The 22,082-nt window shown below is 48.6% G+C and overlaps 1 protein-coding gene across 3 annotated transcripts in view; it reads right to left on the bottom strand.

Moving 5' to 3' along the window:
- The window catches only part of LOC142575396 (beta-hexosaminidase subunit alpha-like), a 42,811-nt gene that overhangs the window by 4,554 nt on the left and 16,175 nt on the right, over window positions 1-22,082 (bottom strand). For 2 of the 3 annotated variants that reach the window (XR_012826635.1, XM_075684742.1), the window contains exons 8-12: window positions 21,539-21,731; window positions 20,082-20,238; window positions 5,646-5,841; window positions 3,232-3,322; window positions 1,348-1,452 (exon numbers count right to left, since the gene is read on the bottom strand). Coding sequence is in view for 2 of the 3 variants with exons in the window: in XM_075684742.1 (XP_075540857.1) it covers window positions 1,348-1,452; window positions 3,232-3,322; window positions 5,646-5,841; window positions 20,082-20,238; window positions 21,539-21,731 (742 nt within the window). In the remaining variant the exon portion in view is untranslated. Of the gene's footprint in view, window positions 1-1,347; window positions 1,453-3,227; window positions 3,323-5,645; window positions 5,842-20,081; window positions 20,239-21,538; window positions 21,732-22,082 lie in introns of those variants that run through there. The other variant, XM_075684743.1, reaches the window with a different exon arrangement.

The following is a 22,082-nucleotide window of genomic DNA, read 5'->3' as shown; positions in this document are numbered from 1 at the left end:
TTCAGCACGATATCACATCGAAAGCGCATATTTACGTTACGTGTTTATTTTGTATTAACAGAGAGACAAACAAGAGTGTGCATTTGTTTATTAAAAAGAAAGAACGCTTCACACACACACACACACACACACACACACACACACACACACACACACACACACACACACACACACACACACACACACACACACACACACACACACACACACACACACACACACACACACACACACACACACACACACACACACACACACACACACACACACAAAAGTAACCAGAGCAAGAAATTTCGCCAGATGAATGTGCAGATTAACATTATAAAAATAAATGTGCACATAAAGCACAATAAATGCAAACTCAGAGCATGTAGCAATATGTGCATGCGTGTGTATGTGCAGCTTATGCACAGCGTATGCATAGCCACGTGCGGTGCACATTTCATATGTAGCCGCGTATGTAAATACGAGAATAATTATCCGAATTTTTAAATGAAGGTGCAAGGGAAGCACATCTAAATGAGGGAAGTTGAAAGGAGAGGAAAATGAAGACGAGCCAGATATAGCAGACGATTATAGCCGAAGAAGGACACGGTCTCAATAGAAGGTGTCGTATTTTAAGGTAGCTTTCGTGAGGAAATTAAAGCACAAATTTACGCTAAACTCGTACTATCCGCTAGCGCAGTCATCTGCGGTGAGGGAAGTATTTCTAAGCAGCTACAGTGAGCGCTACGTGAGTGTATCTGCGAAACGTTTTATTTACCTCTAAGTCATTAGGCTTTCGTGAGCGCACACTCCTACAAGTTTTTTTTTTTTTGCTTTCTGTAGCCTGTGCATAATACCATTATTTCACTCAGTAAAAGGCGCGCGACGTCTTTTCGCTTCTTTGACGAATAATTCTTTGCCATATCTCTCCGCTTACCCAAGTGAAGCCACTCGAAAGCCTATAGCTGTCTTCCTGCGAAATCTAAAAATCGTCTATGGACAACCAGTCTATGGACCACAATGAAGCAAGAGAATTAGACTTGGCCACGACCTTTATCTATATAGAGTACATAGACTATATAAAAAGATAAGACAAGTTTACAAGTCGGTAATGTCGTATAAAAAGATTAGACACACAATCTGCGAACTGTCAAAAGTTACTTCTAAAATTGCTGCAAGCGTGCAAACGGCAGTGTTAGGAAAGTGCGAGGCTTAGCCCTGGCACCATAGGAGCAGGACGTACGTAGGCCTACTGTAGGGCTGTATTGGTTTCACATTGGGACACCCTAGCATTTGCCAGGATTGGCCAACTGAACCGGCATTGGCCCTATTTTTTTTTTTAGTGCTACTTGGGTAACTGACCTGAGCATGCGGCAGCGCTGTTGGTCCAGCCTGAAACTGGCGTCGTCCGTGTTGTTGACGTCAGCGCTACTCCAGAGACGCTCGGCGACTGCCGAAGCGCGAGGCCTGCGGTGTATGTGCATATAATTAAACGCTATGCTCTCCCATAGCACTGGCAGGCATCTTTAATGCCATGGCTACTGCTGTGTGATGACACATGGATGCATAAGGAACGCATTAATTTATTTATTTATTACGGTAGGGACCGCCGACAACAAGCTACAAGCAAGTTGCTTGAGGACATCTGGGGGCCACAAAACACGGGAAGTTAACAAGATGTAGTGATGGGATGCAGGCAGGATATCTCAGCATGCGGTGACGGAAGAATCAATTTTTCAACTATCAAGTGCAAATAATACATTAAAAAAACTTTGTGAGATGAAAAATGTATGACAAAAGTGCACATAAGAAACCAGACATATTATTTACTGAAGAAGAAATCAGCACTGTATTTAACACTTTATATAAAATATACCTGATGAATATATAACTTGACTGTGATTATAGGATGCATTTAATAAAATTTGTAGACATAGTGTACTCAAATAAAAAGGAATCGACGCCTGTAAGAACGAAGCATCACAGCCGGATATTTATTATCACATGCTGTCCTTTTCGCAGGCTTTTCAGGTAATTGACCGGCGCTGCAAAACAATCTCCATGAAACTTCTTGCTGCTGTCTTAGCAGCGGCGATATTTGACACGGGCTTCATCATAAGAAATTGTTTCGCTATCTTGAAGTGACTGCACTGCCTCTTTAACCGCACTCACGATATGTCACACGTTACACACAATAATTATGGTACTCCAACAAAACGCTGACATTGCCGATTTGTGTATCAAGCGCACTCAAAACCACTATCGTGCTGGCCAGTATCAGCGCTTCTTTCCTAAGCGAATATTACGCTCGCACTTTGGTGCCTTTCGCTGTATTGTAGGAGTGGAAAAAGTGACGAAGCAATAAGAAATGGTTATTATTACTGGTGCACTAACATTAGCAGATGCGTCGCAAAGTACGTACAGTGGCTCGGAGTAAATGCGTCAGTTTATTCTCTGATCGACTTGGCCGTGATTACACTTCCTGTGTACGCGTTCAGCCTTTATTTACTTATTAATCTATTCACTTATTTATTTTTGAGCCTGAGCTTCTTCGCGACGATTCAACCCTTCAGTCAATAAGTGGTTGGTTGGTCGTTTTGTTGGTCTTTGACCGCGAACGCAAAGAGACGGCATGTATTAAACATAATGTATCGGCTTCGCATATAGTCGTCTATATACTCCTGCAAAAGATTCCGGTGATCGGCTCCGTTCTCTATGAGATTTCGCAAATGTACATAAAACGGCACTGAAATATCCCCACTACAACAAATATATGTTTTCAAGCGCATGATGCCCTTTTAAAGCGGCGCTTTCTTTGCCTTCCTACCTGTGGTCTGGAGCGTCTACTCGGTCGGTTTCTCTCCCCGTGAAGTGCGCCGATCGCGGAGACGGTGTAGTGAACACAGTGCTGATCGTGGAGGCAGTGTAATCAGCGCGGTCATGTGGGTCAGGTGGTGGAGTCGCGGAGTATCACGCCACCCTCTTTCCGGATGTGTTGCACATTTCTCCTCACTTCCTCCTTTAAGCAGGTTCATATAAAATGTCACTAAACTGCCACTCAACGGGATTACAACGGATTTAACAGCAGCAAATGCTTTTTTTTTTTTTTGGCAGGCTCTATAGATGTCTCTCTTTTTTTCTTGCAAGAGAGAGCGCGCCCCCCTCCATAGGCACGATGAATTTATGTCATAATACTGCCACTGCCTGAACAGATATGGCGCACGCATTTCTCGTTCGCAAACTTACCACAGCCTGGGAATCAGGTTTGTGCCATCGACGTATTCACCCCACATGCAGGCTTCACCACCGACAACCAAATCCTTCTCAGCTTCGGTACCTGTGAACGAAATGAAGACGTCAAGGATTAGTAACATGTCCTGCCACTTCACCTTACATGTACACGTGTTTATACCAATGGGCGTGGGTGGGAGGAGGAATATTCTGTTTGTCTACTAAATGTACGTGCTGTCCATTTCAGAGCGCGCTGAATGTTTAGACCGTGAGAGCCGGCGGTGACGGCAGCAGCTCTGGCGCTGCTATCGTTCAGCTACCATGGGAATGATAGTACATGAATTTGTCTGATCTTCATGCTTGTGGCTTCATACTTTCTTGTGGATTCGTTTATTACGCTTTATCTGCTTTAACTGACCTAAACTACAAAGTAATCTATACTTTTTTGTTTTAGTGCAGAAGGTAATAATACTCTGCGAACACGCATAATCTCTGCTAACTTCAGCGGTTTCGCTTGTCCACGCGTCTGTGGCGTAATGGTTTCAATATCGGGCTTCTGTTCTACAGGTCCCGTGCTCGAGTACTGCCGTCGCACAAATTTAATAATGTGTAGTTAATTACCTGTAACGCCATATTTTCTTGAAAAATGGCGAGTTTACAAAGTCACCGAGCCGTTTTAATGCCGCAAGGTCAAAGCTTAGGCAAATTCATGTGCTTGCCGCTCCCCTGGATACTAGCACCATAGTTCCCTAGAGTAATCGTACGAAGCTCTATGGTTATAGAAGGCCTCCAGAGTCGCGGAGTTGCCTATACTCGCGGACAGTTTTCTGTGGCAATGATGGGAAAGCTACGGAGGCAAAGCGCGCACAAGTGAGAACGCTTCTGAAAGGAGTCCCGTGTTTTCATCCACCGTAGTTTAAGCTGGGGAAGAGGAAACATAGAAACCGTATCAGCGACAGTTCAATAAGATAAAACACACCACTTAATGTAAAAGTTCACTTATTTTGCGGCTTTTCCCTTCCGCGTCTGGACAAACGCGAAACCGTCGCCCGTGAAGTTGCATCGATTCAGCGTCGGTTCCGAGCAACCGAAAGCACTGTCAAACGCTGGCGGTCTACTTGGCGCCGTAAACACATGTGAAGGAGCCACGCGCCCGTAGCTTTCCCTTCACTGCCACAGAAAGTTGTCCGTGAGTATAGCTGCAAGACGACGAAGCGAAATCGACGCACCGCCAACGCTCAGTCGCCTCGATGACTGAGCCACAGGGCAGCGTTCTGACTTGCGTTGCTGTAATCAGCGCTGTGCGCACGCCACTATGCTCGCGCACAACTTTATGTGGTAAAGAAGAGAAAGCTGTACGGAGGCAAGCGTGCACATATGAGAGGACTCCCAAAGCAATGTCCCTTATTCTCATGCGCGTTATAGTTAGGGCTGGGGAAGATAAAACATCTAATTTATAACAGCAAATAAAAAGAATACACCGCTAAGCGTTGAGTACGAATTATTTTTATCCATTTGTTTTTTACTTCTCGCTTCCGTGTTCTGGTACATCCGAAACCACCTCGCGAGGAAGTCACATGAATTCCAGTATCTGTTCCCAGAAGCCGAAAGCGCTGTCGAACTCTGTCGGACTATACATGGCGCAGTAAGAAACGTGCGGCAGCTGATGTCCGAGCCTGACCAGTCAAAGCGCCCTTTTCGCTTTGTTTCGAAGGACACGCATCGTGCTCTTCGTGTCTGCAGCGAAGTGTACCGACTGCATCACAACGTAAACGTTTCTTGAGCGGCGAAACGTTCTTGATCCGTGAATAAAGCACCGTGGGGACGTGCTTTCTAACGGCGACAGAACTAAGCGATATTGCGTACGACAGTTTTGACTGGGCGTGTATATATACACCAGCCGTGTTAAGTGCATCTCCTCCATGTCCCAATTACTTTCCGTTTACTATCTACTAGCCATCTAATAAATACGCAGCTTACAAAGGACGCTTTCGATCGCGATCGAGCGCGATCGGGATTGGCTTTCTCGATCACAATTTACTCCTTCCTGCAGCTTGCGCAAAGGAGGCAATCGTGATTGATATATTCAATCGCGATCGAAAGTGCCCCGCGTGACATCGACATTATAAAGCGGTGGGTGTCCGGCGCTTGGCTTCCAACGTCACTCCTTCCGCAGTCGAACTGGACGGCGTGTACTTACTGGATCGACCGACCTGCCTGGGTTTAACGCCATTGTTGGCTTTCTACGCGCACGCAGTGTTCGACATGCATGTTTGGGCTCTCAAAAGGATGCAACCGCTTCGACCAAGAATCGACTCCGCGACCTCGTGTTCAGCTACATAATGCCACGGCCACTGAGCCACGTAGCGACAGGTTTTCCCAGCTAGCCCCCCCCCCCCCCCCCCCTTATTATGAACCTCCGAACACACCTTCGAAGCTGCGCGGATCGCACTGGTAGAACTTCTTCCAGTCCTCGCCGTAGCTGATGTAATTGAGGTACCAGCAGGCCGACAGTACCATTTGGTACCCCTTGCGGGCAATCGGCTTGATGTAGTCCTGCCAGCGTTTCATCTTGCTCTCCAGCGAGGTGTCCTTCCACACGCCAACCAGAGTGTCGTTCGCCGCCTGCGCGAACAGGAAGGAGGCAAAACGGGTGGGCAAATAGAATATTCATATGCAAATAACATTAGATGGCCAGCCTGACACGGAAATATCTCGACCACCATTGGGGTCGAATTACGGAACAAATCTACGACCATCGAGGTCATAGATTTGTTCGTGAGTTTTTCTCGACTCTGTTTGGGTGGGAACGTATTTGTGCCTTTTCATTATTGTGACGAGCTTCAATTTTCTAGTCTGTATAGCAGCATTCCATTGCAGATGCTAAACCTGAACATTTTTATTGCATGTTAACACGGTTTTCAGTTTCGTGGCACATTACGACAACTTCAGATTCGGAACTTTTCAGGTCTGAAAAAAATACATAATCTTTACGGAAGAGAAAGCTGCATCCTGCATGTTGTTCGCCATGTGCACCTTGGAGGCGGCTAAGTTTATTATTAGAAAAAATATTTCTGCGTCGCCTGTCCCAACAACAGGTAATCAGTCGTAGCAATGCGTCAATGCAAAGTACCGTTTGTACAGTGCTGTGGCATGATAAAAATCTTACAGTTGGCGCACACGAAGTGCCGAGGTGCTGCGGTTATCGCTATGTTCCTCATGAAAGCTTTGGAAACAAGAACATGCATAATTGCACACGTTGCACCGGAGATGCATGTATTACGAACCGGTCGTTGCCTCCTGTCTTGAGGCACGTGCACGGTTGAGGCACGCTTTCAACACAGTTAAGCGTGCAGATACTTGTGCAGCTGGCTCATATAATGGATGGCGCCGCGTGACAAGACAATGGGTAAACAAGACCACGCAGGCCTCGATAAGCGGTAGCGTGCCCTTCGAAGCAGAATAAGACGAAGCGAGGATGGTGATATCACGTAAACAATAACGCACGTGTTGGCTCTTGCGCAAACGAATAACACTAAGTGACAAAACAAGCATGTTGAATTGGTAAATGGTGCGTTTTACAGACTCGCCTCTGCGCAAGCGTGAACACATGGAAGAGGGGTTGGCCAAGATGAAGCATGCAGGTTGAGATTAGTACAGTCCACGCAACACCTGTAGCCGCACAGCACCCAACAACGCTCGCACTTGCCTGAGTGAGCGCTCGCTTATGAGCGTGCCTGCCAACTTTTAACAAGTGGCAGCCGTACACTCTAAAAAATCCCGCGCTTAATCTCACGCTAAAGTGTGTGTCTAAGCGAGGCGCACGTGTAAATGAAGTGTGGATGACATTTCAAGCCACCATGTGGTGACCGCAAATAAGCGTCAAATTCCTTCATGTAAGCGTAAGACTTCGTAACAGGGTTCGGTCTTGGGCGAGCGTTAGGAAGCCGCGACCGTGTGAGAGACGCAAATCACACGTTTAACATCCTGCGCCCCAGTGCTCGGGCGGAAATTTTCCATCGCGCATATACAAATCCTCATAGGGCAGCCGTGATATATCACGTGGTCTGCAAGGAGCATGGGCGAAGGAGAAGAACGCTCTGCGCGCCCTCGTCTTCTCATCGCCGTGCGGGGAATACAAATTTTTTCTTGGGGAGGCTGACAAAGGACCGTGGTGTTTTTCAAGACTGCTGTCGCCTGGCGGCCATTTTTGGTGTGGATTCCTCGGCCGATTGTCACGATGTTCGTTCATTACAGAACAAAGTGCTAGGTCTGATTTTGTGAGTTGATACGTATCACTAAGTTCAATTCTACAGACACTCTTTTCGTACAGCGCGCGCAATGCAAGCGTCGCATACAGCATGCAACTGTGCTGAGTTTACGAGAGAGTATCCCCAACGGCGTGACGGCTCGGGTTCAGCATTTCCATATGAATGGCGCACATATTGCGTCAACTCACCTGCCACTCATGGACGTTGGGAATATACAGGTAAGAACATTAGTCGCACTTTGCTCTTATTAAGTGCCAGCTAGCTGTTTATTTGTCATAATTACAGGTGTTTGCTTGTATCATGCGCGGTGCAAAATTTGTCTTAATTGTGCATTCTTTAAGTGGAAAGCGAGAATGTATCACGCGAGCAGTAACTTTTGATCGAAATAGAAAGTCGTCAGCTTCGTGACTTTTTAACAAGTTTTAAAGCTGGACTGTTATTTCTCTGATCTTTTTTTTTTTGTTGTTGTTGTTGTTGTTTTACTGTGCTCAAGTACCTAATTCACGCGAATATAATGCGATTATTCTACAAATTTCTGACGTGAGAACGCGCCTGGCGTTATATTGTACTTTACAACACGAATGTAACGCTTTTCCTTTTAATTTTGTATTCGCCATCTCACCGTGCTCTCCGTGGCCACTGCTACTTCTCCTCGGGCAAGGGCGGCGAGCAGGGAGTTCCCACTGTGCATTTCGCGCTGTGTTTTCTGTTTCTCATCATTTGGAACGCTCTTAGTGGGACATCATTGTGGTTACGGCGTATCAATCGCAACCTTGAGCGCGACGATCGGCGCTGTTGTGCAGGTGCGGCAACCGAGCGATGCACCACCACGCAATTCGTGAAAGGCTTTGCCGCGTCTGATTGTATGGCGGGCACTTCTGAATGTTGAGGAGGAGGACGCCATTCTCGCCGACAGTGACAGAAGGCGTCGGCCTTCGTACTTTCACTACATTTTGCGACGGCACTTCGCAGTAACGATGAATGAAGCGCAGCGGGCATCCGCTTTTAAGCGTCGTTTCACGTTACTCTGTAGCACAACTTCGCGTTACAATCGTAACATTTTCTTTTCTTTTTCCAGTAGCCCCCTCTCGCGTTATAGTTGTGGTCGCGTTGTTTGCCGGCAAATACGGTATACACGCCTAGCAAGAAAAATAACTTTCCCGCAGTAAGAAACCGCAGTAAGAAACGCTCTTACAGCCTGTGTTCTCGTCGCACATTTATAATTACCATCTGCGTTGGTCAGTGAGAGAATCGAAGTCTAGTATATTGTACCGCTGTGACTGCGGTAGTACTTAGCACCGAATGTAGATGCCCCGCGTTGCACGCACTCTGCATTGTGTACTTATATGGTCGGCGGGCGTATTGCTGGTTAGAAAAGTTATCTATGGAAGTAACTAACTTCATCTTTTCAGGCTAGCTCATTTGGTATTTGCTCCGGTGAACGTGGACTTCGGGCAGGGATGCCACGCGAGAAGCGATATCTGATGTAACTAATCTCGTGCGTTTTTCCCTACGATGAGTCAACAGGAAATAAAGTGGCCGTTATTAAACGTTACAAGGAGTGACCATAAATATTTGAGAATGATTCTCAGAAGCATACCGATGGCTGCATTACAACGCGTTAACCGAAACTCAGGTGTGAGCACACTGCAAGATTCCCGGCGAGACGCAAGCCAGCCAGCGGTGGATTGTCTTTATATAGAATAAAAACAGGAACAGCGCCACACAGGACGAGCGAGTACAGAGCACAGGACATGAGCTTCTTGTGAAACAGCGCTCTGTTCTGTGCTCTTTACTCGCTCGTCCTGTGTGGCGCTGTTCCTGTTTTAGAGCGCAGCTCTTTGGCGTCCGTTCCTGGGTTTCGCGTCGTCGTCGGCGTCGTCGTCGTCGTCGGCGTCGTCGTCGGCCTCGTAACCAGCTCCGCCCCCCTTTCATCCCCCCAGCGCTAGCAGTGACCGACTGATACCGCTGGATGCCGCTGACGCCGCTAGAGAGTCAAGATAACGTGACTGCATAGAACACCGTCGCCGCCATGCAGAAAGAGGAGGAAAGGGTCCCCCCCCCCCCCTGTTCTTGTGTGGCGGATAGCTGGGGTTGACTCACTATCGCCGTCAGCGGCATCAGTCAGTCGCTGCTATCTCTTCCCTCCTCCCTTTATCGTGTTGTCCGCTTGCTGCGCGCGCTTCTGCCCCCATCGTTTGCCGCTGGGTGTACACGCCGCCCCCCTCCGCTTCCGCTTACTGCTGGTTGCTCTCGACGGCGGCGATGAGCCTCCGCTTCGGCGGCGCGAACTGCAGGGTCTTCTCGGCGGCGGCGATGAGCTTCTGCTTCAGCCTCGCTTACTGCTGGTTGCTCTCGACGGCGGCGATGAGCCTCCGCTTCGGCGGCGCGAACGGCAGGGTCTTCTCGGCGGCGGCGCTTAGCCTCTGCTTCCCCCACGGCTGTGACAACCTCGCGAGGCACTTGTATAGATCTCGTCTTTGAGAATCAAGCATTGGTGTACCAAGTCGAACATATATCAGTCTATTTCTCCGACCACAAAGCTTCCTTCATGACTGTCAAGAACTGTTACTGGAGTCTTTGTTAAAGGAATACGTGTGAAAAATAAAAAAAAATTATGTGATAGCGCATACATGTGTTGCTCGATTTCTTTGCCTCAATCTATCCAAAAGGTGAAACAGCTTATTTGCTGCGCTCAAATTTCGCATTAGGAAGTAACGTAATCGTCGGTAATTTTTTTATTCTACAGATGAACCAACCAGCCCCATTGAACACACTGCTAACGGATTGTCTGTAATTTGCACGAGTGAGTGGTTCTCCGCTGCACGTCGCTGACGTCTCTGCGCTGCCGGCGAGTCTGCTGAGCGTTGTAGGGTACAACCTACATTTGTAGGGTATCCCGCTCGTCGTATACCGCTGCCAATAAAGCGAAAGTTCCAAATTTTGCTATATGTCGACCGACAGTAACCTGCATCTGAGAAGCGCTGCATGCGAGGTGGCAGGCACACGTGGTACCTGAAACCCGAATTGCGCTCTGAATTGCGATACCTTTCCGTGTGCCGCTACGCATATCTTACGTTTTGGGCTTTTAAGGAGAGGAAGTGTGACTGTGTTTATTGAACACGAATATATACTGTGTCCTTCGAAATTGTACTTATGCAGCTCTTAATTTCCAGCTGCATGTATACCCGTCCATACCAGCTATATATAGCTGGTATTCTGTCGCTGGTCGGGTATACCCGACCAGCGACAGAATGAGCAACTATTCGCGATCAGTGACCCGTGGATTTACCGCAAAGCCCCAAGCAGTGGAAGAGGAACATTTTTTTGCGCCGACGATGGCTTTTCATAGTAAGCAGTTTCACGAAATCGAGCTATCGGCGAATTATTTTCCACATTTTGCCCTGTCTACTAATTTGTATATTTATTTTACCTCCTGCTCGCTACGGCAAAGACAGATAGTATATATCTCGCTATATCTCACAGGCCACTCCCGCTGAATGTTCTTATGCAAAGCATCCTTTTCCACAAGCACTCGCTTTGTGCGTGCTGCATGTTTTTGAGTATCTACAGCACGATTCGCCAGTCTAGTAGAAGGCGACGCGTGCAGGGAATGACAAGCGATCTTTACGTTCCACCTGGGCCCGCTCTGCGTATGCTCCACCCAATCACGCACACGAACTTCAGTATAACCTGCAAACAGAGAGGCTACAAAAAATCAACGTGGCATCATCACGGTAAATAAGAGAACTTGTGATTATTCATTGCCCTGCTGCCGCTAAAGCAGCCTCTACTTCCCCCTTCCCTCTCCCCCAACCCTACTGTTGCGTTTCGCCTGCGACACGTGGTTTTGCCGGCGCGACTGCGGCGGGGCGGCAGACATTTTGGCCCGATCGTCGTCGCCGCAACACTCATCGCCAGGTGTTTCCAGGCGCGACTGCGGCGATGCGACCGCATAGGGATCATCCTCGCATTCCAGTCATTGTGCCAGAACCAGGCGATGCGAAAGCAGGGATCATCCTCTCATTACAGTCATTGTGCCCGACCGGCAGCGCTACAATAGGGTGCTACGAGATCGTGCTCGACATGGTGCTACGGCAGCGCTACAACAGGGTGCTACGAGATCGTGCTCGACATGGTGCTACGGTAGCGCTACGACAGGGTGCTACGAGATCGTGCTCGTCTTTTGAGGGGTTCCTTCTTGCCCTCAACTGCGAGAGTATAAAAACAGCTGCCCCCGGACGCCAAAAGGGGGGCTCCGATTTCTTCTGTTGAGTGAAGTGCTCTCCCGTCTCTCTACTTCGGTCAAACCTGACCGCCAACTCTTTGCGATGTTAAAATAAACAAGTTGTTTTGTTGTTACCAGTCGACTCATGCTTTGCCGGGACCTTCGGATGCTTGCAGTTGTACCCCAGGCCGCCAGGCCAACGCTACCCTTGGGGCTTGCGACCCAGGTACAACCACGGGCGTCAGCGCCGAGTTCCCAACCGATCGCACCAGCGGTGCGATCCAAACATCTGGTTGGCAGCGGTGAGATCGCCTCCGACTTCAAACAACTGTCTGCCAGCGGTGAGATCGCGACAACGGAGGCCAGCAGCGAAGAGATGCAGTTGACTGTATGCTGAGCAGCTCAACGACGATCCGGGAGCAGTGCAACGAGCCCTGTGTGACGACTGGTTGCCTGCAGCGGAACGACTGCGCGGAACTCTTGGCTGCGAGGTTTGGTGAGTGCGGGACTTTCTTCTTCTGAGCTTTGCCAGGCTTTTGTTAGTGTCAGAAACAGAGCTGGTAATTGTGGTTGTCGTTGCTGCCGGGTTAGTTGCGGCAAGACAATAGTAAGCAGTAGAGAAAGCAGCATTCAGAGCAGCCATGGATTTGAAGTCGTTGCGCAAACCGAAATTGCTGGAGCTTGCAAGAGAGTTGGGTCTGGATGTCTCGGACAAACTCAGAAAACCAGAACTGCTAAAGGCTATTCTTGAGTTAGAGGCTGAGGATGACGAGCTGTCGGAATGCCTTGAGACTATTGAGGAGAGGTCAAAAAGACAGGAGCGCGAACTTAAAGAGCAAAAAGAGAAATATGAGCGCGAACTTAAAGAGCAAAAAGAGAAACAGGAGCGCGAACTTAAAGAGCAGAAAGAAAAAGAAGAGCGTGACCGTCAACACGCTTTGGAAATGAAGCGTCTTGAGGTAGAGATGGAACGCGCTCGTAATGGAAGTCAGGCACACGGTGCAGGAGAACGAGTATTGTTCAAAATGACTGACCTGATGCGGCCGTTTAAGCTTGGAGAGGACATTGGTTTGTTCCTGGTTAACTTTGAGCGAACGTGCGAGAAGCAGGGGTTCTCTCGGGAAACGTGGCCACAGCGCTTGCTCACTTTGTTACCCGGCGAGGCGGCCGACGTAGTCGCTCGCTTGGATAGAGAGGAGGCAGAGGATTTCGACACAGTGAAATCGAGTCTTCTAAAAAAGTACCGGCTGTCTGCGGAGGCGTTCCGTCGGAAGTTTCGGGAAAATGAGAAAGGCAGAAGTGAGTCATATACAGAGTTTGCGTATAGGCTTATGTCAAACATGCAGGAGTGGCTCAAAGAAGAGAAAGCGTTCGGTGACCACGATAAAGTTCTGCAGTGCTTCGGGCTAGAACAGTTTTATAGTCGGTTACCGGAGAACGTGCGATACTGGGTCTTGGATAGGCCAGACGTTTGTACGGTGGCTAAAGCCGCTGAGCTAGCCGAGGAGTTTGTGACGCGTCGGGCTCGCGGAGCTAAGGACGGTCAAAAGGGTGAATTTGGCTCGAAGTTTGAGAGGCCGAAGTTCACACCCATGAGAGCAAAGGGGAACACGCGTAGTGCGGATGCGAATGGAAGCAGTGCGACCGAACCTAAGGAGACGGCGGCAGCCGAAGCCGAACGCAGAAAGCGGTTCGAGATGAGGCAAGCGCGCGTTTGTTATACGTGCCAGAAGCCGGGTCACTTTTCGGCGCAGTGTCCGGAAACAACACCAAAAGTTGTGTTTTTTTCAATAGGCAGCACTGACGAGAACATGAAGCTTCTCGAGCCTTACATGCGAGACCTCTTCGTGAACGGGAAAGAGTGCCGAGTGCTTCGCGATTCCGCAGCTACGATTGATGTAGTTCACCCGTCTTACGTAGAACCCCATATGTTCACGGGCGAGTGCGCATGGATCAAGCAAGCCGTGGAAGCTCATAGCGTGTGTCTGCCAGTAGCAAAGGTGCTTATTGAAGGACCTTTCGGAGCGCTTGAGACGGAGGCGGCAGTGTCATCTATGCTGCCACCCCAGTACCCGTACCTATTTTCAAACAGGTCCGATCACCTCCTGCGCGAGAAGGGGCTTTTGTTTGGTGAAGCTAGTGTTCAGGCCTTAACCAGATCGAAGGTTCGGGAGCTCGCTGCAAAGGCGGTAGTTGCGGGGCCGACGTTATCAAACAACGAAAAAGGGTCAGAGGCGCAGCAAGCTGATATTCAGAGCACGCCCGAACAGAATAAAATTGAGTCTGTAGCGTTGAAGGCGCCAGATACTGGAGAGGAAACGCCCGACACGGGAAAGTTAGAAGAGCTATCTACTGATTTGCTCATCGCGCCTACGTCAGACGGACTTGATAGGTTGCTAAAAGTCAGCCGGTCGGCTTTGTTAGCCGAGCAAAAAAAGGATGGCAGCCTGGAAAACATACGCTGCAATGTTAAGGAAGGTATCGCCAGGAAAAATGCGCGTTTTGTGGAAAGAGGTGGAGTCCTGTACCGGAAGTATCTAGACCGCAGAGGAGTGGAGTTCGATCAGCTGATCGTGCCTCAATGCTATCGTCAGGATCTGTTGCGCTTGTCACACGGGGGTTCGTGGTCCGGACACCTTGGAGTTAAGAAAACTAAGGACCGTCTCTTGCAAGAGTACTATTGGCCAGGGTGTTTTCGGGACGCAGACCATTTCGTGAGGACATGTGACACTTGTCAGCGGGTGGGCAAACCAGGGGACAAATCAAGGGCGCCGTTGAAATTGGTACCTATCATAACGGAGCCTTTTAGACGGCTCGTTATTGATACTGTGGGACCTCTGCCGGTAACAGCCACGGGGTACAGACACATTTTGACTGTGATCTGCCCAGCGACAAAGTTCCCTGAAGCAGTGCCGCTTAAAGAACTCAGCTCAGTTGAGATAGTCAATGCACTACTGTCCATATTTGCGCGAGTTGGTTTTCCTGCGGAAATCCAATCAGATCAGGGCACAGTGTTTACTAGCGCTTTGACGACAACTTTTCTCGAAAGGTGTGGGGTAAAGCTGTTACACAGCTCAGTGTACCACCCACAGTCGAATTCCGTTGAGAAGCTCCACTCCGTCATGAAGCGCGTGTTGAGAGCCTTGTGTTTTGAACATCAAACTGACTGGGAGCTGTGTCTGCCTGGGGTGATGTTTGCATTAAGAACCGCGCCGCATGCAGCTACGGGGTTTTCGCCAGCTGAACTGGTGTACGGTCGCTCGCTTCGATCTCCGCTTCGCATGCTTCGAGAATCGTGGGAAGGTAGGGGCGACGACCCAGTCGTGGTGGAGTACGTGCTTAAGCTCCTCGAACGCTTAAGAAGGGCACAGGAGTTGTCAGGTGAAGCAATGACAAAGGCCCAGCAGAGGGCCAAGGTTTATTATGATCGGACAGCCAGGGCCCGTCGTTTTGAGGTTGGCGATGAGGTCATGATATTGCGCACATCGCTAAACAACAAACTAGACGTGCAGTGGGAGGGCCCAGCACGAATTGTTCAGAAACTGTCGGACGTTAACTACGTGGTAAGTCTGCCAGGAAAGCGGAAAGCACAGCAAGTTTACCACTGTAATCTGCTCAAACCTTATAGACAAAGGGAAGCAGTGGTGTGCATGATGGTAAACGTTCCTGAAGAGCTTCCGGTCGAGCTTCCGGGACTAGGCTCAGTGACGAACAGGGAAGACACCGGTCAAGTCATTAGTGACCTTATCAGTAAAGCACCGCTGTCGCCCGAGCAGAAAACCGAACTACACCAGCTATTACAAGAGTTTCAAGGTCTGTTCTCTGAGAGGCCTGGTAGGACTTCTGTCCTTACTCATGATATAGAACTTACCTCCCCAGAGCCAGTACGATCCAAGGCGTATCGGGTGTCACCCCGCCAGAGCGATATTATGGAGGCTGAGGTAAAGAAAATGCTACAGCTCGGTGTTATTGAGGCAGGTGAGAGTGATTATACCTCCCCTTTGATTTTAGTTGAGGTACCGGGCAAGGAACCTCGTCCTTGCGTCGACTACCGCAGGCTTAATTCCATCACTAAGGATCAAATTTATCCGATCCCTAACATCGAGGAGCGCCTTGAGAAAGTTAGTAGCGCTCAGTTTATTTCCACCCTAGATCTTGTCAGGGGTTATTGGCAGGTTCCACTTACAGAAGAGGCTAGTAGGTATGCGGCGTTCATTTCACCAATGGGAACATTCCGTCCTAAAGTGTTGAGTTTTGGTTTGAAGAACGCGCCATACTGTTTTTCAAGCCTCATGGATAAAGTGTTGCGGGGACAGCAAGAATTCGCTTTACCGTATCTAGACGACGTCGCGATATTCTCCGCATCCTGGTCTGAGCATATGGCACACTTGCGGGCAGTGCTAACCCGCCTGCGTGAAGCAGGCTTGACAGTAAAGGCTCCTAAGTGCCAGTTAGCACAGGCCGAGGTTGTCTACCTCGGTCACGTGATTGGTCAGGGTCGTCGCCGCCCCTCTGAAATAAATGTGGCCGCTGTGCGAGACTTTCCGCAACCGCGCACCAAGACCGATATTCGGTCGTTCTTGGGTGTCGCCGGCTACTATCAGAGGTACATCCCTAGGTACTCTGATATCGCGGCTCCCCTGACGGATGCTCTAAGAAAAACAGAGCCTCAAACAGTCGTCTGGGACGAGACAAAGGAAAGAGCTTTTAGCGCCCTAAAGAGTGCCCTAACAAACCAGCCTGTGCTACGATCGCCAGACTATACAAAAGGGTTCATTGTTCAGTGCGATGCCAGTGAGCGAGGCATGGGCGTTGTACTGTGCCAACGGGAAAAGGGAGAAGTAGAACACCCCGTCCTGTATGCTAGTCGTAAGCTGACCAGTCGTGAGCAGGCGTATAGCGCCACCGAGAAAGAGTGTGCATGTCTCGTGTGGGCCGTTCAGAAATTGTCATGCTATCTAGCCGGCTCGAGGTTTATCATTGAGACGGATCACTGCCCTCTCCAATGGCTGCAGACCATCTCTCCCAAAAATGGCCGCCTCCTGCGCTGGAGCCTCGCTTTACAACAATATTCCTTTGAGGTGCGTTACAAAAAGGGGAGTCTCAACGGTAACGCCGATGGCTTAAGTCGAAGCCCCTAACGTAGGAATCAGCCTCAAAATTGTTTGTTACTGATGTTTTTCTTCCTGAGGCAGGATTTTTTTTTAACATATTGCTTTTGTTTAGTGTTTCAAAGTGATGATATGCTTTCTAGTGCAATTTTTCAATTTGTGGACGCGTTCTGAGTGATGCTAGACTACTGTAAGGAACTAGGCAGTGGTATAAAAAGGGGAAAGAGCCTGGCAGGGCTTAGTGAGGGTTGTGCCGTGCTTGCTGACTGAGCGGTTGAGTTTCAGCGTAGTTCTAACGCTTGCCGGGAACGAGAACAAAAATGTGAACTCTCCCGAAGTCACTTTGCAGTGTCCCGTGCGAACCTGAACGAGAGAACGAGGCCTTCTCTGTGCGCTGCGCTCGAGAAACGTCGAGGGACGCCCGACTTCGGTTATGAGCATCATCGAGCGACATCCCTCCGGACAGCGGATGCAGTCCCCTGTCCATCGGGATCTCCTTCCCCCGGCGGGGTGGTCTGTTGCGTTTCGCCTGCGACACGTGGTTTTGCCGGCGCGACTGCGGCGGGGCGGCAGACATTTTGGCCCGATCGTCGTCGCCGCAACACTCATCGCCAGGTGTTTCCAGGCGCGACTGCGGCGATGCGACCGCATAGGGATCATCCTCGCATTCCAGTCATTGTGCCAGAACCAGGCGATGCTAAAGCAGGGATCATCCTCTCATTACAGTCATTGTGCCCGACCGGCAGCGCTACAATAGGGTGCTACGAGATCGTGCTCGACATGGTGCTACGGCAGCGCTACAACAGGGTGCTACGAGATCGTGCTCGACATGGTGCTACGGTAGCGCTACGACAGGGTGCTACGAGATCGTGCTCGTCTTTTGAGGGGTTCCTTCTTGCCCTCAACTGCGAGAGTATAAAAACAGCTGCCCCCGGACGCCAAAAGGGGGGCTCCGATTTCTTCTGTTGAGTGAAGTGCTCTCCCGTCTCTCTACTTCGGTCAAACCTGACCGCCAACTCTTTGCGATGTTAAAATAAACAAGTTGTTTTGTTGTTACCAGTCGACTCATGCTTTGCCGGGACCTTCGGATGCTTGCAGTTGTACCCCAGGCCGCCAGGCCAACGCTACCCTTGGGGCTTGCGACCCAGGTACAACCACGGGCGTCAGCGCCGAGTTCCCAACAGATCGTACCAGCAGTCCGATCCAAACACTACCCAAGCTGCATGCGAGGTCGCTCCGCTACCCTTGGCAGGATGCCTTTGCGTCAAGCCTTTTGTTAAAGCATACGAAGGAAGAACGCGTTCTGCCAGAAGCCAAAAGGGAAATTAATATTCCAGTTTACAGCTGTGCAGCTTCTGTTGCTGGAATGGCGTCCCTGAGCTGGGCGGTGTGAGCCAAGTGTTACCACTGCACCACGACAGCCACTTTTTATTGTACTGAAATACGTAAAGCGTGATAAAACGAAAATATTAAAAATTATGTCATAGAAATGCAGGTTCAACTCGTCTGCAATGCGTTCGCCCCACATTACGAATGTTTTAAATATCACTGAAGCTCGCAATGCATTGGATGTACGTAATATTTTGAATGCAAATCCAATATGTTACCAGGGCAGTTACCTTTGTGGGAAGTCATCGTGCGATTTTTCATTACATAAATCTGATTTTGCATTGTTCCTTACTGGACATTTTTCAAACATTAAACAATACGTGTTTTTATCAAATGAGCGCATTATTTTGCTGTAGAAGTACTTTGTATTTTTTGCCCAGTAACTGCAATACTTGATTTATTGCACGGATGCAGGCTCCACAGATGTCATTCAAGGCTCGACTGATGAAGGACCCTCGACCAGCGGCCATGACATGGAAAGCCAACGTCGCAACAGAAGTGCACATTTTAGCGATTCCCATGGAGAAGACGCAATCACATCCTGGTGTGAAAACTAACTGGTCAGCCATTTAACACTCATGAGCGAGGCATCTTTTTGAAGTACTTATGCAAATGTTGGGAATTAAAACACGGGGAAGGCTGCAGATGGAAATTCAAGATGATGAGCAATACGAGAACAAGATAAAAGCGGACACCAACGTTTCGACAAGTAGACTTGTCTTTTTGCAAATGTTGTTGCTCTAGGTTCTCTCCGCTGCCATGGTCTATATTTATCGATACTCTTTTACCTATTTTTCGACAGTTCTTTATTTATAATTTCTTTCTACAGTAAGTCAATCATAAATTATAAACCAGGAACGAGCAACGAAATATTATGGGCATAAACAAGACTAACAAATTCGTTTGCCGCTTTTCATATTTAGCAAGCGCATGTAAAGACTTGGCTTTCTCATCGATTTAAGGATGTGTTATTTTTGCTAGTTTTGTTTTTGAAACATCAACGTTTCACTGTATCCTATTTCTGCGAAAGAATGCAATGAATAAAATATTTACCCCAGGAAGAAATATGTTTGTCATATTTGTTTCGCTACCTAAAATATTGGCCTTTCTTTAAATAAAAGGAGCCAGTAAAAAAATAATTTGATCACGTATATTCGGCCAACAATCGGAAAAAGAGTGAAATAACATAAGGATTGTAATGAGGAAAATGCTGCCCTGACGTCCCTATCCTGCATATACGACTCCCTTTCTTCGAACGCTCGGCGACGCCGAACACGGTTGCCGAGGAGATGCCGAGGTGCTTGTTTACGTTTTACATTCCTTGACGTCATTGAAATGTGCCAGGCATTAGCAAAACTCCTTCTTAATCGATTAGATTCTGTAGATTAGTTTCCACAAACAACAGTTAAGCAAAAATACTTGATGGCCCGCGCAGTCCGCCCACTAGCATAGCTCAACCTTTTTTCCATTAAGTAAGCGTGGCATTTCTGCAATTGTGTCCCACTTTCTTACTGAAACCTATGTGTACCGACATTAAGAGTGCATTAGTAAGCTATGGATGAAAATTGTATAGCTCGTATACGCGACGAGTTTTAAGCGGTTATAGATTTCAGTCGGCACGAATGCCGCTTACTAAACTGCTTAAATGCGGCTTCAAAGGCGGTGATCGGCGTCACATACTCAAGCTACACTCCACAAGACTATATAGGACATGTACTGATACGTAGAGCACTAGAGAATTTATACACCGCTTGTGAAAACGAGATCAGCGACCTCGAATCCATTATGCTCCGCGCTACTTGAAGGGGGCGTTATGCGCACGCTTTCTATCGCAAGTTCAACGAGGAAGCATGTAGACCGGCGTACGTTAACGTCGTTGTCGATGGGATCCTGCCAGATCATGTACTTGGCGCCGAGTGCCTGGACGTTGGCCAGCGTTCTCTTGACGTAGTACTGCTCCACCTGGTTGACGGCGTCAAAACCTTGCTCCCGCATGAACTCGGCGATCTCGGGGCTTGACTCCCTGCGAAGCGAAATCAGCGAACGTTGACGACACCGTTTTACCTAATACACTTGCACCTTCTGGCCCTCCGGTCTAAGTTTACGAAACGAGGCACAACCACTTGGGCACGCTGTTGCTAACCAAAAGAACACCGCTTAGCGGAAAGTAGTCGCCATGAAAAAACCGGGATCTCCTTGCCTCTTTGGCGCGTAGCCTGGAAATGAGGGTTGGTGCGGTCCTTGCGTTTTGTAGCTAACGTCTTGCGGCCGATAGGTTCAGTGTCTCTTTGCTCGATGGTCGTTGCGATTCGGCCAAACCGCTTTATATGGATTACACGAAATTACATATGAAAATCAGAATATTTTTCATTCGCTGGACTTAATTATTGGACGGATAACGAGAGAACTGTGTCTGCCAACGCGCAGACACCCGATGCCCGTGCACCAGGGGAACGATCTCAGGCGAGGGAGTTTGATGGCTACAGGCGAGTCTAGCAGCGTATTAGTTATCGGGAGCTGCTCCGTTCAGGCCCCACCTTTTGAATGCAGCAGTCGAAAATTAATAAACGAGGCTAAAGTTTCTATGCTACCAGCGAAAACTAGCGACAGCAACAATAGAGTGCACGGAAACATGAGTTGATCGAAGTAGTAAAGGCAAGGCGCAGAAGACCAGGACTTAGGGAGAAGAACACAAACGACAGGACCGGCGCATGAATTTCAAGCATGAACCAACTAGCCCAAGCAAGAGTTTTACTATGAGTTGATCATTCCGATTCTGTGGCGCGCAAGGAAGAAGGGGTGAACCATTAAGCCAAGCATAAGTGTGGATACATTTACCTTGTATATTGTATGTACCATGTGTTCCTTACGCCATAGTCTTCCTGTGGAAACGTTGCGTGATAAGTCGTGGTGCTTGTGTGAAAAGATTATTTGATATGTAACCTTGAACCCTGAATGATGTATGACGGAACCACCCAAGAGATAAGGAGTAGCCGGCGCTTTAAATTGCGCGCCAACATCTCCTTATATCATATCAATAAAAAAAAGCCAAGCAGGAGAAAATCAAAGTTAATGTGTCAAAACATGTGCTAGCAGACCGTGGCTCATAAATTCGACCTGCATCTGCAGATTCAGGCACTCGCCGCCGCTCAGAAAAAAAGAAGCAACACGTTTCATGTATAAGATTCATGATCGAGCCTTGAAATAAAGTTTCAGTTCTTCGAACATAATCATTATTCGAAGACTGGGAGGAAACATTGCTGCCTTCCTTTTATTTCTTACGCACGCTTGCATGAAATATCAGCTGCGCTTGCCCTACTTACCAGCAGGAATAGTAAACCTCGTCCATGCCCAGGTGGATGTACTTGTCTTTGAAAGTCTCGAAGACTTCTCGAAAGATGTTTCTCATGACGTCGTACGTGTAGTTCTGCGTGGGGTTGAGCATCTCAAATGCGGCGTGATTAGGATAGTCGGCTTTCCCGCGGGTGCCGTTGGAGTAGCACGCCGTCAGGATATCTGAAAGAGCGCGCGGCAACTTGACATGGCATAGATTGATAGGCACGGTGCAAATGTATGGCACAATGGCAGTTGAACAGCAAGAACACTGTATAGGCAATCTACGGCGTCACAGTATCTTGATAACGGCTGACGCACCACTTCGTGGTGACAAGTTTCTGAAATTCCCGATGCTAGCAATTTCCGTAAACGGCAACACAGTGTTTAATGTGGATTGCGAATAGCGAGCCACGAGTCACAAGGTACCTCTGCGTTCTCTAGCAGTTGACCTACATTTACCACATCCTTGCCGATTGCTTACGTTTCCGAAACTATGTTGTAAGATGTAATAGTCTCAACTAAATCGTCCCA

The sequence above is a fragment of the Dermacentor variabilis genome, chromosome 3, assembly GCF_050947875.1.
Source record: "Dermacentor variabilis isolate Ectoservices chromosome 3, ASM5094787v1, whole genome shotgun sequence".
Lineage (NCBI taxonomy): Eukaryota > Metazoa > Arthropoda > Arachnida > Ixodida > Ixodidae > Dermacentor > Dermacentor variabilis.
The sequence above is the reverse complement of the archived record's forward strand: the minus strand, read 5'-3'. Positions and strand labels throughout refer to the sequence as shown.